The 16774-nt window shown below is 44.4% G+C and overlaps 1 protein-coding gene across 2 annotated transcripts in view; it reads left to right on the plus strand.

Annotated features, from left to right (window-relative positions):
- Positions 1-15700, plus strand: part of PPM1K (protein phosphatase, Mg2+/Mn2+ dependent 1K) — a 16681-nt gene extending 981 nt beyond the window's left edge. The window contains exons 1-7 of one of the 2 annotated variants that reach the window (XM_027652736.1): positions 23-112; positions 3094-3622; positions 4186-4286; positions 11534-11699; positions 12230-12374; positions 13394-13528; positions 13751-15700. In XM_027652736.1, the coding sequence (XP_027508537.1) occupies positions 3183-3622; positions 4186-4286; positions 11534-11699; positions 12230-12374; positions 13394-13528; positions 13751-13882 (1119 nt within the window). In that variant the 5' untranslated portion in view covers positions 23-112; positions 3094-3182 and the 3' untranslated portion in view covers positions 13883-15700. Of the gene's footprint in view, positions 1-22; positions 113-3093; positions 3623-4185; positions 4287-11533; positions 11700-12229; positions 12375-13393; positions 13529-13750 lie in introns of those variants that run through there. The other variant, XM_027652737.1, reaches the window with a different exon arrangement.
- Positions 15701-16774: the final 1074 nt, after the last annotated feature.

A 16774-nucleotide genomic window follows, 5' to 3' on the forward strand; every position in this document is an offset into this window, starting at 1 on the left:
GCCGGGGCGCAGCCGGCGGCGGCAGCGGGGCAGCGCTCGCAGCCTCGGCCGGGGGGACGCGCCGCTCTCGCACCGCTGGGGCGCTGCCGCCGGTGCCCGGGCGCGGGAGGAGGTAAGAGCCGCCGCTCCCCGGGCCGGGCCGGACCGACCCCCGGGGCAGCGCCGGGGCTGGGGGAGAGCGAGGGGAGGGCGCCGCGGGGAGCGGGGCGGGATCCGCGGCGCGGAAGCCTCTCCCTGCGGCTGCTGGGCGGGAAGGGCCGCGGCAGGGCCGCCGCTGTTCCCCCGGGGCTGGCACGGCACGGAGAGGGGCTGGGAATGGCAGGGAGCGGGGCTGGGAATGGCAGGGAGAGGGGGCTTGAACGGCCCTGCCCGACGAACCGCGCAGCTTTTGTCACGATGCACAGAATAAACCCGGTTCTGTGATCAGTAAACTAGTCATTCGTGATTAGTATATTGCAGCGGAGTCGTCTTTAAATTGCTGCTGTATGTGTGCAGTTCGCTGTCGAGGCGGGGGGGGGGGGGGTTGATTTTTTCCCAATTAAAAAAAAAAAAAAAAAAACAACAAACCAGCTCTCTGATTTAAGTCGATCTTAAGATAACAGTTAACATACCCTTCGGTCCCGCCTGCATCTGTGGGGTTTGGAAGGCACGCGAGGCAAGTGCACTTGGAGTTGTACATTCCTTTTCACATACGTTGGATCCCCCGGAGCAGCAGGCATGCCTTCGCTTTCTTCCGGGCTTCCTTTTTTTTCCCCCCTTTTTCTTCTGGCAGCCTGGAAAATTTCCATCTGCCGAGCAGCAGCCAGCCTGTAAAAAGGGGCACCACGCATGTCGAACTGCAGTTTTAATCGCTCACTGCCTTGAGCATTCTATTTCCCTTCCTGCCTGCAGGAACTGTTTCTCCGAGTTAAATGCGTACAGGTGAACAAGATCAGATGGAGAGCCTCAAAGCAGTTTTCCATCTAGAACTGTCCATCTTGCACTTGGGCTTTAGCAGCAGTGCCCCTCTCCCTTTTCAATACCTCAGTTCGTGTTTGCAGACATAGCAGCTAGCAAAGCACAGACTGTTGTATGTCCAGCTAAAAGCAACACTGTTTACATAACAGAAACTGAAGAGCAGGTTCCTGCTCCTGACTTGCAGAGACGCTTGAAAACCAAAACTGTCGTCAGCATTTATTTTTGGCTGGAATAAGAGGCCTTCCGAGAGTTGAATTTGATAGGGAACAAATGCATTAATTAGCTTGTGAATTTGGACTGATCCTCTGATTCATGCTGTGGATACAGAGGAATCTAAATATAAGTAGCATTTCATGTCCTCTTCTCAAAGTGACAGAAGTGAAAACGAGTGTGGGTTTTGTTAATTGGCAGGCTTTCAATTTGCTAGTGCTGTGCTTCACAGAAGGAAGTTAAGGTGCTGTTGTTACGATTCAAGGCTAACAGGAAAGAAAAAGCAACTTGAGGAAGTAAATCAGTTTTTAAATACCTGTAAGTACACTGAAATAAGGATGTGATATTGCCATCACCCTGCAGTAAAATGGAAAATCTTAAAATTCCAAGTGGTTCCACATTCAACTGATGCAACAACAGTGATTTCCAGAACATTCAGCCTTTTATCAAGTCACGAGTTAACTTTTAAGTGCTAAGTAAAGAAACCTTTCCTCTTTCCATGCAGAAATTGCATGAAAGGTAAACCAAGAACATCTAAAGCAACATGCTTTGAGCTGTGAACAAGTTTAATGAATACCTCCCAAAAGCTGTGTCACTGCCATTTTCTACTAAAGCAGCCACTTACTAAGTTACCTTCGACTGCATGTTTTTTACAAGCACACGGATTTTATGCAGCTATTTAAAAACACAGTTTTAAAAAATATTTCGGATCTACAGATACACTTGTGACAGGCTTGGGGAAAGTACCAGAGCCAGGCACGCCAGCCCAGAATTACAATGTCTCTGGGGTACACGTGTTGCTCTTTGCTGCTAGATTATGTCAGACTACTCTGGTGCCTTTTTTTTTTTTTTTTTTTTGCATTCACCATAAACCTGGATATTTTTAGTTCCTTTATTATGGCATATAATACCTTTCACTCATAATTTTGCTCTCAGCAAACTTTAAGCAATTAAGTTAGAAATCCCTCACTTAAAATTTTGCATGATTAGTTACAGTGATCTGATGGTCCAGTTCAAATTACTCTGGTGCAACAACACGTAGTTACCACAAACTGCATCCCAGAGTTTCACTGAGTTAGCTATTTCTCTACAAAAGGTCAAATAAGCCAATCTTTGAACATTTTTCAGCATACTAGATGAGTCATCATTAGTGAATTTTTGTCTGTGCTGAGCCAAGGGGAATGTTTTAATTTATCTGGACTGCAAAAGAGAGCTGAGAAGCCAGTAGAAGATCTTGCTTGCCTATGTTAGCCAAAGGAATCCACTTCAGGGTTATGTGGCAGAAAACTTCAGGCTAGACAGAAGAGCAAATACCTACATGGGATTTGCTTGAGGGGGAAGATTGTGGGTGCAGTTACGGATGTCCAAGGATACACTCTTAGTGGTCATTCTCAGTGCAAAAAAAAAATCACAATTAACTTTGCAGGTTTGTGTTGAAAAGTATTGTTCAAGACCTCCATAAACGTGACAGAACTGAATATCCCATGCAGATGAAAAAAGGCTTTAAAATCTAAGCAAGTACATTTCTCCCCCCTTTTCCCCGGGGAGCCACAGTGCAGATGTTTGGAAAGCACGTATGATAAGCTCATTTTCACAACCTTATCTCATATTTTCACATACACATATTTTAGTAAAATCATTGTCACTCTCATTTGCTCCATCATAACCACCCCAACCATGGAAAATTGGGGATGTCATTTTGCAGGTGGCCAGCAGGAATGCCTTACCTTGTTCTGCCTGCAGCACTCGGGTTAGATGTGGGCTGCTGAGTGCAGGATAGTTTGTCAGTGAGTCACACAGACCGCCCTGGACTTGCTTCCAGGCAGAGCTGTGCTTGGCATGATTAGCAGGCTCTGAGGGTGACATTGTTTCCTGAATGATGTAACTGAAAATTCTCCTTTCCCGCGCTTCTTGTTTCCTGATCAGTTTCCTCATTGTTCTCCAAGACATTCCAGCAGCTGCAGTATCTTTTACTCCTGATCTTTTTTCCCTGAGAATCTCTGTGAAGACAAGTTATGTCAACAGCTACTTTAATTAATTTGGTACGAAATGGAGGGTATCAAGTAAGAAGGAGAGCCGTGCTCACATCCCGCCTCTTGCAAGACGAGAAGCGCCCAACAGGCGCCTGCTACGTCTCCAGCTCTGAGCGCCATGCTTCCCGCTTCGATCCGGACGGGAGCGGCCGGCCGACCACATGGGACACCTTTGGCATCTGGGACAATCGCATTGACGAGCCTATTCTCCTCCCACCAAGCATAAAGTATGGGAAGCCGATTCCTAAAGTGAGCCTGACCAACGTGGGCTGCGCGAGCCACATCGGGAAGCGCAAGGAGAACGAAGACCGGTTCGATTATTCTCAGCTGACGGAGGATATCCTGTACTTTGCAGTATACGATGGACATGGTGGGGCAGCAGCAGCTGACTTCTGTGATAAGTACATGGAAAAATATATTAAGTAAGTGCACATCAAGGGAATGTGTGTCAAATAAATTTCAGCAGAGATTCCTTCCTTAGGACTGAGAGAGAATCGGAGGGTTTTACCTTGTTGTTAATCTTCCTAGATTATGTAGCCACCTGTCCTAACGGGACAGCAGGAGCATCAGGTGGAACAAACATGCTATGAACTACTTATTCTGTGTGGTGCCTGCCCTATGGAGCAAGCCCACAAACACGAGAGAAAAACACGATTGTACTCACCATCCAGGAAATGACTGGGAACACAGGGAGAGTGTGAATTGACTGTTTTCACATGAGGTCACTGTGATTGCTGACCTGCAGTTTGCTTACACTCTTTTCTCTCTATCCCATCCCTGGATGTTGGAAGAGGAACTTACATACTTGCAGAATTACAAGATTATGCTTCCAGTGCAGGTCATTAGTAAAAACCATGTTACCTTTTCACTGAAATGCAGCATTATTCAATGTGTGCAAGGAGGAGATAGGAGTATGAAGCAGATTGATCAAGATGTGTATTTCTTGGAGAGAAGTTTAGTTTTTTGTTTGCTTGTTTGTTTCCAGGGAATTTCTTGCTGAGGAGGAGAACTTGGAGAATGTTTTGAGCAAAGCTTTTCTAGAAATAAACAAAGCCTATGAAAGGCATGCTAATCTCTCTGCTGATGGTAGGTAAAAAGATATTCTATTCATATGGGTGTGGACAATAAAGTATGTCTTATTTGCTCAGTAGTATTGCAGTAAAATGTCCAGAAAAGTGCTTGAAACCAGTTTTACTTAACACAGGATTTAGCTCTGATCACTTAACTGCAAATGAAACAATTATGGTTTACACCTCCTTAAAATGAAATAGCTACCAAAAGTCTCAATCAAATTTACCTTGGGAGTTACGAATCTGAACGTTAGCATAATCATTAGTGAATTTCTCTTCATGTGATTCTGTCAAGGACAGTGTTTGTCAAGGTAGCAAAGAGCAATTTAGATTTGCAAGGACCATAATTTTGTTGTGCAAGAAATGTGGAAGGGGGTTGGTTTTGTTTGGGTTTTTTGTGTGTGGGAGAAGTGGTGTTTTTATATGTTTGTTTGTTTGTTTTGAAGCTGTTATTCCTATGGTTTAAAAGCAGCAATGTCAAAGTTCCCCTTTCTAACTTGGCTGCTGCACCTGAGGAGGAACATAAGCCACAATTAATGCAACTGATATTGCTTCTGCACAAACAGAATCACAGGAGTAGCTGAGTGTGAAAGGGAAAAAAGCAGTGAAGAGGAAAACAAGTTTGGCTGTGGTAAGGCTGTGGTTAAAGCTGGCACCAGCCCTTTTAGACTCTGTAATCCTGGCTTTTAATAAAGTTCTTGTGTATGTGTCTGGAGATTAAGTACATCTGAAGTTCCAGTTCCAGCAACTGGAGTTTATAGAGAGTAACTTGGGAAGGGAGATAGAGGTGCCTGTCCCAGTTCTGTCACAGGAGTTTTCTTGGCTACGAGATAAAATTTTGAGAGTCAGTTTAGCCAATCTTAAAACAAACCCCACGAAACAAACAAGCCCAATTAAAAAGAAAAAACAAACACCAACAAACACAACAATGAAAAGACCCCAACCACCTTCCCCACCCCAAACAAACAAAACACCTGTCCCAGTGCTGGTGCAGGCTCTGGCAAAATGACTGAGGTTGTTCCAGAATGGAAACTGTAGAAGTCTTCTCTCCAAGAAAGACTGGAAACCAACAAGCTCTCTAGGGACTGAAGTGATACTGTATTCTCAAGCTGCTTTTCTTAAGCAGGGAATGACTACAATCAAATAATGGAATGGCTTCCTGCACTTTAACTGCTAGATGAATCTAGGTAGACTCAAATTATTTCCTGGCAGGACACAGGTAGCCTGACTGTTGCAGCACTGTGAGGGATACATACTTTTCCTCTTCCTTGGTACAGGCTAAGGTATCAGGAAAAAATTCTTCAGTCCTGAAATGCAGCCCTTAAAGGTATTAAATCTATAAATTTCATTTTCCCATTGTATTTCAGTGGTAAAAAAGTCAGGAGTCACTTTTGATCTATGGGGTGAGTTTTAACCGAGCTCATGAGAGACTCATCGGTAGAGCAGACGTGCTTTTTATCCTAGAGCCTCCTTGCAAATATGTTTTCTTAAAAGCACAAATCCAAGACAGCATTTGAATGCTAGTTTATGTGCTTTCCTGGATCAGAACCTTTAATTTTCATTAACATGAAGATCTATTCATCCCCCTCCCTGCCCCCTGTGAGTAGGACAACTCCTGGTTCGGCTCATTGCAGTAACCTCTGCTAAGTGTCAGAGTGGCTCCTTGAGGAGAAGGATTGAGAACTGTGTTTGATATATTATTCTGTTATTCTGAAAATGGTTTCCAATTAGAATATTTTGTACCTGAGACTTACAGAACTGGATTAGAACAATATTTCATAGACAAGTTGTGCAGCAAGCTGAGCATTTTAGAACTGCTTGTAGGATTTTTTTTCATATCATTTAACTAACTGGTGCTGCCTAATGCCAGCAAACTTATGCAATGGTTATCAGGATACTGGACAAGACCTCTTAATAAAAAAGCTTGAGGTCAAGCAAAATAGAAGGTAAAAGCATTGTCAGACATCCACAAGGGCCACACTCTGGCAGGCACTCAGTGTTTGTCAGGTAGGCTGAGCACCTGCAAGCTCTTGAAGGAGCCTGTGGGATCTAAGTGCCCAGTGCTCTTGGCTGAAAATCAAGCTCTAAGGCAAAGAATGGAGTAACAGGGTACGGATTTATGAACAGATTAAACTTGTTGCATATCTGTTGCTAAAATAATTCAATACCATGTTTTGGCTGCTTTGTGTGGATATTTTTGTTGTTGCTCATGTTTTGAAAGTTACATAAAATTTCAGTGCTTGGCATGTGTCTGTTAGAAGCCTAATTCCAAACTGATTCAGTTTGCCAGCAAAATGTCTGATTAATTGTGGCTATTCTAGATGTGACAGTCCAGACAGTTGCTAGAATATCTTGAAGATGGTGGCTGGTTGTGCAATGGTGTGTCTGGGATATGCTGGATGGTCCCCAAGACTGACCTCCTTTAGAAACCTGGCCACAGCTGATGAAGTGGGGAATGATAGCTTAGTCTTGTTCCAGTAAATGGCCCTTCCAGGGCTCGTTCCTTTCGCTGTGTCTGCAAAAAAAACCCCAAAACCAACAACAGTGCATGTTGAGGATGTCCAGGTCTTTGCTAACACACAGCCAAATTTGACCTGGGTGTGTACCTGGGTGTTTGAAGGAACCTAAGTCCTGGGACAAATCCCTGTAGCCAAGACTGCGTGTTTAAGGCATTGTTTATATTTTCTATTTAAGGGGTAAAAACCTCACATAATGGCACAAATTTAACAGAACTAGAGATGTGCCTTGTTGGAGCCCCTAGCTATGTCTTCAAGACAAAAAAGGTACTTGCTACTGTGTTTGGCATACAGTTCACTAGTGCTGTTGGAGGGCTGTGCTGGCCTGCTGGAGACTGTCACTCTGACAGTGATCTGTACCTGTTGCTTCACACAAAAGCATAAGAAAGTTGCTGTAGGCATGTCTGGGATAATCTGTCCTCTGCCTAAATCCTGTCTAATCATTAACAGCTTGGAGATACGCCTGAGCCCTGGAGCTTGGTGTTTGGTGTCTCTTCAAAAATGCATTTTCATTCCCTTCCACACATTTAAATATATCCAGTCACTTTCAAGTCACAGCTAAACTTAGGTATAGGGCACAGCAAAGGAAGCTCACATCCAACCAATGTCATTATCCATGGGACAACTGCCTCAGATAGGCAGAATTTTTGGATATTTTTGACCAGCCATAAAAACAGAAAATGTAAAGGCTGAATAGCTTTACTCAGCAAGGACTGAAATAAGAATGTGAATTGTGTGCTTGAGGGAATTAGAGCATTTCCCTGGAGAAATGTAAGATAAACCCTTTTGCTGGCTCAGTGCAGTCACACAAGGTATTGTTACTGCTTTTGTTCACTGTGAGCCACTGCTCAGAGAAAACTACAGGTGGTCTGTCCATCAACCTCCACAGTCAGTGCATCCAGCTCTAACCACATTGACCACTCACTTCTGGAATAGCCATCTTACTAAAACATAGCCAGGTATTAACTGGTGTGTCTAGGTTTGAAAGGCACCTCTTGAACATTTTTATGCTGAGCAAACAGCAAAAGTTATTTAAAAATAATTAAATTTTAAAAGTAGTGGGGTTTGGGTTCGTTGTTTTTTTTCAAGTTGCCATTCAAAAAATGATTTTTATTTCTTTACATATGTTAACCTGCAACACTGAGGAAAAGGGAGAGCTGCAGAAATTGTACTTAAGTATTTCCTAAATCCATCAACATTGCAAAGGAAGCCTTTTAATCCAAGGACCCTGATTATAACCTAATCAAGTTAGAAGCTACTAATTACAATATTAAAGGGGTGTTAATTTTGCATATTTCCCATGGGTCAGAACAATTCATATACTTCTATTCAGTGCCTTTAAGATGGCCCCATTTCAGTTGGCACTGGTTTGGACTCCCTATTTTGGTGTTTTATATATATATATAAATAAATTGAGGAAACAGATTTGGCCATATTCTGTACTAAAGATGTTCTTCAAAGTGGCCACTCTTACCATATATGAGGTAGCTGGCCCTCTAGCATTGATAAAATTCTTTGGTTGATTTGTTGGTTGATTATTTATCTGCACAGGGGGGAAAAAAATGTAGATTTTATTTTGGCTGAATTTAAAATGGTTTTGTCACACAGTTATAGAAAGAAGGTAAGAACAGTGGCAAGAAACACCCCCAGAAACACCAAGGCTGATTTATCTGTGGCCACAGGTGCACATGTAAGCCTGAAGCGCTTCCCATCTGACCTGCACAGACAGTGCAGGCAAACGTGAGAGTGATACCTCCCCTGTTCTGCAGCCCTTACTCTTTCATCTCCAGTGTTGCAGGTTTATTTTGTTTGAACAAAGTCCCTGGGTGAATTTCCTATTTGCCTCTGTGTGCGTGTTATTTGTGGCAGACACTGTACCTGGTCAGCAGCTCTAGAACTGGAGGCCCTGGACATGTGCTGGGCTTCAGTGGAAAGAGAGATCTGCTTAATTTTGTCCCAGGTGAAGGAGTCCGGCGGTTCCTAGCCTGGACTACTGGAAGGTTCCCACATCCTCTTTGTCACATTAGTTGAGATGACTTGCAGTAAAAGTTGTCCAGTGAGTGTTAAGAACCTATTGAAAGATCTTAGTTTTATAGTGATATTGTTAGGAAAACAAAATAAACTCTTTAATTGTTAAAGTCAATACATATGCTGATGCAACATATTTTGTATTGTTAAATAAACTAGCAGCAGTTGTTGTAAAGCATTAGAAATGTTTTCCCATCATCATTCCTGTGGGTTGGAGTTGTGCTAGAAATCACATAATGCTGCATCCATGTTCTTGCATCCCTACCCAGATCATGAACTGGTTCCAAGAAGAGATCATGAGCAGCATTTGTGTTTTTTCTAGAAGTGCTATTTAACTAATAAACTATCAAGTCACTATGTCCATTATTACCACAATTCTGGAAAATATCTTGACTTGTCCTTTAATACCATCACTTGATTTTGTGATAGCAGCTCTTTTCTTTGGGCGTTTGCACTCAAAAGATGCAGATTCACCCAAATGTCCAAGTGTTCTCAGTCTTCTACGAATTAAAGGCTACGGATCTCAACTTTTTCAGAAATACTTTGTGTTTCTCAGCATAGTCCCAAAACCACAGAATGAAATGGGAAAGTAGCAGCAATTCTGCATTAATTTTAACGTCTAAGTAAAATGTATTTTCTGTTAAAAAAAAAGGTAGTTTTATGTAGGTTCTTTATTTCACTTCTTTTAACTGTTGGCTAAAACAGGTATTTTACTGGCTCCACTGAAATTCCTAGTCACACTGGTACTTGTTAGCATCTCACTTTCATAGTGTGCCTCAAAGTGAGGCTGCACCAAACTAGTCCTTGCTTCAAATTAGAAACAAGATGTCAGTGTTTGCCTGAACAGTCCAAAGCTGCCGGTGTCTATTTTGGAATATCACAGCCTGCATGGCAGCCGTGACATAGTCCAAGGTTTGGCTTTGCTTATGTTCACGATGGACGTGCTGGTTCAGTGTACAGCTAAACCAAGTCCTTGCTGCAGTAATAATACCTGTTTTAAATAATAACACAAGCTTAGTTAACACTGTTTTGTGAGGGTGTTTTTCCTTTTGATCCATCAACTCGCTGATTTCACTGCACAACAAGGCTCAATGCACCTTTCAGGGCTTTGTGCACTTCAATTTACTCCCAGCTCTGTTTTACTTACAGGGTGTTGAGGCCTCATAGGGTTGGGAAAAGAGGTTGTCAAGACCCCAGAGCAGTTGCATTCCTGTTGCTGTTTGCTGGCAGCTGGTTAGAGATGGGGCTGGCTGGCATTCCTTGGGATCAAACATGCAGTCCTGTCTCAGATCTGTCTCCATTCCCTGGAGTCAGGCCTGCAGGGCCAGATAGTTGTAGCTGAGCTCTGCAGAAGCAGTGATGGAAAGATATTTAACTGTTAGTGACATGAAAACAGGAATATAACTGGGGCTTTACATTCCTAAGTAAACCCAAAACTCACCTCCAATTGGCTTGCTTTGAAAAACTGGAACTGGAAAAGCCCAGAATGCAGGTGACCCACAGAGGGCCTTTCAAGGGGATTTGGCTGTGAATGCAAATGTTTTCCAGGCAATAGCTTGTCCTGGCCAGACATTTTACTGTAATAGCTCAAGTCAGCTGGAGTAGCTGCTTTCCAGGCAACTCTCACTGGGTTACCTTTGCAGAATTTGCAGGAAGGGAAGGTACTAGCTGTAAAATGGGACTACTCCTTTCAAAAAGCAAAGAAAAAAAGGAAAGCTGAGCAGTTCTTCTCACATTTTCTTCACTGCAGATAAAACTACAGATCTTTTCTAAAATATGCAGACTCACATTTCTTCTTTTCAAGCACTTCTATTTATTCCTGAACATTGTAGAAATCTAAATGAAAAGCCCTTAAATTTACTTGCCCTGAGTGCAGTCAGCCAGCTCAGCTCACTGTAAGAGAAGGAGCACAGCACCCAGGGCTCTGTTTTGCCCTCTAGGCAGTCAGTCTACACCCTGTAAATGATCCCAGCAGTGCCCCGGGGCAGGTTGTCTGGGCAGCCACTGCCACCTGACTGCGCCAGTTTGCAGGCAAGGCAGAATCCCAGAATCCAGCTTCACCTTTTCACCTCCAGCAAATTGGCAGGATCTGAAGGGAGTAGTGTTCCCCCCTGAAAAAGGTCAGTGGTCTGTTGGCTGAACCCTTCTTCCCTTGGCAAGGCTGGGAGAAGCAGAGAGGGAGTGTAACAGCTCTGACAGCAATGGGAGGGTGCCACAGACTGGTAAAGGAGGGATCTATTGCTTTTCCTCTGGTGACCTACATGGAGCTACAATTACTATTACTCAATCGCCTGCTTCACCACCTAACAGAAGGGAAGAGCCATCACCTTTATGGTGAGCTACCTGTGCAGTCACTGTGCCCAGGGATAAGGACAATATCAATGTAACTTGAGCTGAGCTAGTGGGACAGAAAAAACTATTTGCTACAGGCTGAAAGGATGCCCATGTAAGTTGCAGTGCTTTTGTTCCACTTGCCCTGTTTGCATGGAGCCATGTTGTTGCACAGGAATACTTTCCATTTCCTCTCTCTTTCCCCAGTCCTACATGCATGCATGTTTGCTCTTTTTTTTTTTTTAATGTGTAGATTTAGTTTAAACTTAGAAGCAATTACTTACTGGTTATGTAGAGCACATGTTGTCTTCATTTTACCAGTTTCTGCTATAAACAGTTCCACGCTTTGAGGCAGTGCTAAAACCTCTCTTTCATATGACATTTATAGCAACGCTGCTGAACTCTGGGACCACTGCAACAGTGGCTCTGCTCCGGGATGGCATTGAGCTGGTGGTGGCAAGTGTGGGAGACAGCCGTGCTCTGCTGTGCCGAAAGGGAAAGGCCATGAAACTCACCATTGACCATACTCCAGAAAGAAAGGAGGAGAAGGAAAGGTACCTGCTGGCTGATGATGGGGCTTCCCAGAGCACAGCCTCCAGTCAGGATGGGCTTGTGTTCTGCTGCTGGGTTGGGCCAGGAAGAAAGTAGAGAGTTGAACAGAGTGCTCTGAGGGCACCTCTGAGCTGGCAGTAAACAGTACAACTCCAGTTAACTCATTGGGTTCCATTTAGAGGACTTTTGGTGTGGAAAGCCCTCCATGAGCATAAACTGTCTCAGCAGTAAGATCAGCATAACTAAGATTCACTACAGAGCCATGACTACGTTGTTCAGACTTGTCCAAGACTGCCAAGTTAGAACCAAGACCTGAAGAAATGCACTGTGATTCCCAGGTCAGGATTCATCCCACCAAGACACATCCCTTCCATGGAACCTTCTAACAGCTAAAGCCAACCCTCAGTCTCCCAGCTTAGATGCTCCATACCTCATTCCCCATTGTAGCTAGGGACAGAAATTGTGATAGAGAGGGCGGTAATGGTGTGAAACAGTAACTCATGTTCACTTCTCCTTTTGTGCCTCTGGACAGGATTAAGAAGTGCGGTGGCTTCGTTTCCTGGAACAGTCTGGGACGACCTCATGTGAATGGTAGACTTGCAATGACGCGGAGCATAGGAGATTTGGATCTTAAAAACAGTGGTGTGATAGCCCAGCCAGAAACAAAAAGGGTTCAGGTAAAAGAAGGTCTGGTTAGCAGGGACAGCAACATTCGGACTAAGGGGCATCATAGGTGTTTGATGCAGGTGGCAGCACCCACACGACATGAGCCCAAGGTGAAGCCTGATGGCCACGTTGCTTTTTACTAAAGTAACCAGAGAGCAATTCTAATTAAGTTGTTTCAGATTAACACTAAAAAGACAGAAAAGAATCTGGTACTAGATTCAACCAGATCAACTTCTAAAACCCATTTCTCACAGAAAAATACATGATAAGGGAAGAAAGATAACATGATATCTATTACTGAAATAATTAGTCTGTTTGGGTCTTGTGGTCAAATGAATAACTTTGAGGTGAACGCTGGTATAGAACCATCACTGAGAACCAGGTGGGATATGGATGGGCCACCATCAAAAAAAGTAGAATAGGTAGAGGTTTGCACAGTTGAGAGGAAAGGGGGAGGAGGAAAGGGCAGCTAGATGCATTTTACCATAGCTCTGTAGTTGTGTGGAATACAAATTAACCACCCAGAAGGTATTCAGCACAGTTGCCTTCACTTTGGCAGGAAGGCTCTCCTTTCAGCTCACATTCTGTTTGTTACTTTTTTCCAATTTACATTCAACTGGCCCTAATAAAAATGCCACCCACTAGGCCTGAAGGGTTTAGGGAGGTGACTGCAGTGCTATCATGTCTCCCTTGAAATCCTGCCTTTCAGAAAGAATTTTGCTTACTGGATAATGTATCTGGTCTTTTGTAATAGATCTGGTCTTTTGGCTTCCTAGAACTGGAAGCACCTTAAGACACTGTCCTCCAGTACAGGGAACATTGTGTGAGCCATGGATGTACCTGAGGATTCAAGGTGCAGCCTTTGGCTAGCCAAGAATTGGGGTTCCAGTTAGTCCTTGCACAGAAAGCAGGAGAGCAGGCAGTACCCCTGGAAAAAGTGCTTTGCAACAGAGTGTAACAACATGAAGGCAGTTAATCTGCCTTGCAGCACTCACCCCGTTGTTGTGCATTCTGTGTGCCTTTATTGCAGTTGCATCACGCAGACGACAGCTTTCTGGTCCTTACCACAGACGGGATTAACTTCATAGTGAACAGCCAGGAGATCTGCGACTCCATAAGCCAGTGCCATGATCCTGCTGAAGCTGCCCACGTTGTTACTGAGCAGGTAATGCCAGGGCTTCTCTGGGCACCGCATGCTTGTTGGGTTTTAACTTGCTTAGCTCACAGTCCACTGTAACTGCAGCTTGTTCCTGTGCTGAATATGTCATCAGCATAGACAGACACGGCCGGCGTCTCACCATGGTTCTGGATGGTGGCATATCCTGTGGAAAACTCTGGAGCATACCAGAGTGGAGCATCAGGGCTGACACTGCGTTTCTCCTTTCAGGCAGTGCAGTTTGGCACTGAAGACAACTGCACAGTTGTCATAGTGCCCTTTGGAGCTTGGGGCAAGTACAAGAACGGCGAGGTCAGCTTCTCCTTCAGCCGCAGCTTCGCTTCCAGCGGGAGGTGGGCCTGAAGACCTGCCACAGCCATCTTTCCCTGCCATCATCTGGACACAGGAGAACATATCCATCTGTTCATAGGCTGACTCAGTGTCTTGTCCATCTCTTCTGTTCCCAGTGTTTAGAAGGTGCCACTGCTCCCTTGGTGCGTAACGCCCCGTTGTTGCTTACGGCTGACTCTGTTCTGCTGCCTGCCTTTATTCCAGTTGGCACTGAGGCAGCCGTTTGGGATTGTAGTCCCAGCAGCTCCGCACATCACTTTGGTCACATAGACGAGGCTCTGGGCTTTCACCTGAGGCTGGAGGGGTTGCACAGTTGTTCCATATCTACCTGTATTCCCCAGGACCCTTAGTGACCTGGCAGCTCTGTAAGTCTGAGCCACATGTTGGCTCCCTTGTACGTTAATACGTGGGGGAACAAACGCACAATGTTGTTGGGTAGACAGAAAGAGGGCTTGTTGTCTTCCTCTGCTGCAGCCACCCAAAACTCCCCTGTGCTTCAGGAGAAATGGGTGAAAAATATGGCAGAAGTTTCGGAAGTGTTTAGGTTCTGATGCCAGTGGCATTCAGTGTAGCTGTACAACTTTGAGACAGTGCTGGTTTGCAGGGCTTTATGCTCTCACCGCCATCATCCGTGATCCTCTAGCTCCAGGAGACAGACTAGGCTGGAGCCACGTGCTGTTGGACAGATGGGAACCTTTCTCCATTGGGTCCAAAGCCTGTACAGTCTCTGTGGACCATGCAGCAGTCCCCTGCACTGTTTTCTTTTTGCTGTGTCAGTGCTTCACAGGAGCACAAAAGAGGGAAAAAGATGCACAGTTTTGATACTGAGAGACTCTCATCAACTTGAATTTCTTTTCTTTTTTTTTTTAAATAAAGAAAATAAGCTAATTTCAAACAGTTTACTCTTCAAGATCTGATGTGTAAGACAGTTTATTTCTTCATAAATACATGAAGATTTTTGTGCCCTCTGCTGAAGTTGTCTCAGTAAGCTGTGATCTCCCTTGTCTCTTTATGGTATACAGGGAGATGTAAAATGTCCCAAGCAGGCTAGAGAAAGGAGAGAGCGTTAACTTATGGTAATTTTTGTAAGTTTTGGTTATTGTTTCTAGGAGGTGTCAGATATTCAGACACCACAAGATAGTTTTATACTTGAAGGAAGTGTTTCCACTTCTCTTGTTGGGTGGAGTCTGTGTCCAGTGAGGCATGGGGGGACCAGAGCTCTGAGCCAGCTCATTTCACTGCTGTGACATGGACTGCAGGTGACATGTTGGCAGCAGGTGAAGATCTGTCCCAGCATGTCTTGTTGTCTTGTTCCGACCACCTCCTTCCTCCTTTTCACATCAGGTGTGCAGCTTCTGTGGCCTCCGGGTCACCCTGTTGAAATGAAATATGGGCAGAGAAAAATTGGTCTTTTTTCAGGCTTGCTGCAGTATTTCTCATTCTACAGATGTTTCCAACTACACAATTGTAAAATCAAAAGAGGCAAAAGATACTAAGTCACCTTGCAAAAAAAATTTCTGAGGTGCCTGCCCTGATCTTCATTTTCCAGTGTGAAGCACTTATCTTCATTACTTTTATCCCTTTCCTTTTAGTCCAGGGTTACTTAGTCACATAGGCAGTCATTCCACACATTTTTCCTTGCCTCTGGTTGAAGACCTTGCAGCACCCAGCAGAGCACCGTGTTGTACTGACATCATTAGGTACTCAGTGTTTGGAGTGTGCTGGTTTTGTCCTATCACTTGGTGTGTTACATGGTGTGTATAATGTATATATTCAGTTTATAAGCACAGAGAGCTTGTGAGTCTGTGTGTATAAATCTGTTGCACAGTGCCCAGGCCTCTGTAATGAGCAGTCCACTGTTGTACAATCATAATTCCTTCTATGTCCTCAGATTTTCCCCAGGGCTGTGGTTTGGTGTTTGCCTGGGGTCAGAATGGTTGCTGATCCTGGGCTCAGCCTGGCTTACCTGAGGCTGGGACGGCACTTTTAGTTGGTACCAGCAAGAGCAGGTTCTCACTTGAGGAGACATTGCACCTGACAGAGGTTCAGAGAGCTGCTCTGGTATGTGCTGCAGCAGGAACATCTAACAGTCTTCCTCCTGCCAAAGTGTCCTGCTAAAACAGCAAGTCTGGTAATTCCTAGCAAAGGGTTAACCACAGCCAGCAGCAGTTACTCCAGGCACAGGGAAGGGTTGGACTCAGCCTCTGGAGAGGGAGTTGTTGTGGGGGTGGCTTTGGTATCAAATGTCGGACCCACTTGAGGGGCACTGCAGGGCTTTGGACAAGCTCCATAGACACTGTCCTGTTCTAAATGCTGCTCCTTTCAGTTTGGGCAGCTAGCCATCTATCCAGACAGGAGATACCAAGGGCTTGGGGGTGTTCATGACAAGTAAACACAGATTTATTTTTTTTTATGAGCAGTACTGGGTACTTGCCAAGTTGAATACGTGGTATTAAATGCAGGCTGCTAATGAAAAACACTGCAAATGAAGAGCAGGTGCTCTGAGGAGTGACCTGGCAGCTAAAACAGCTTCTAAACGTTGACCCAGATGTAACATGAAGTGAGAGTTTTCCTTCTCACTGGAGATTTCTGGGGCTTTTTTTTTTTTTTTTGTTTGCTTTATCCCTGTGTGGTTGTCTGATTGCATAGAGAATAAAAGCAGTTGGGGGCTTTTATTCCTCTTAATAGAGTGGCTATCCTCTCAGAAGAGGGTCCATCCATAACTTCTTTTGAATTTTATAAAGGAAGGGATAAGGCAAATTCTGTGAAATAGATGATTAGATAAAGATGTACTGGTGGTTGCTATTACCGCTTTTGTACAATCACAGAAACACTTAGATTGGGAAGGACTCCTGGGCATTATCTCACCTCCTGTCTTTACCAGTCAATTATTTTGGGTGGCCC

The sequence above is a fragment of the Corapipo altera genome, unplaced genomic scaffold (assembly GCF_003945725.1).
Source record: "Corapipo altera isolate COAL_440 unplaced genomic scaffold, ASM394572v1 69, whole genome shotgun sequence".
Taxonomy (NCBI): Eukaryota; Metazoa; Chordata; class Aves; order Passeriformes; family Pipridae; genus Corapipo; species Corapipo altera.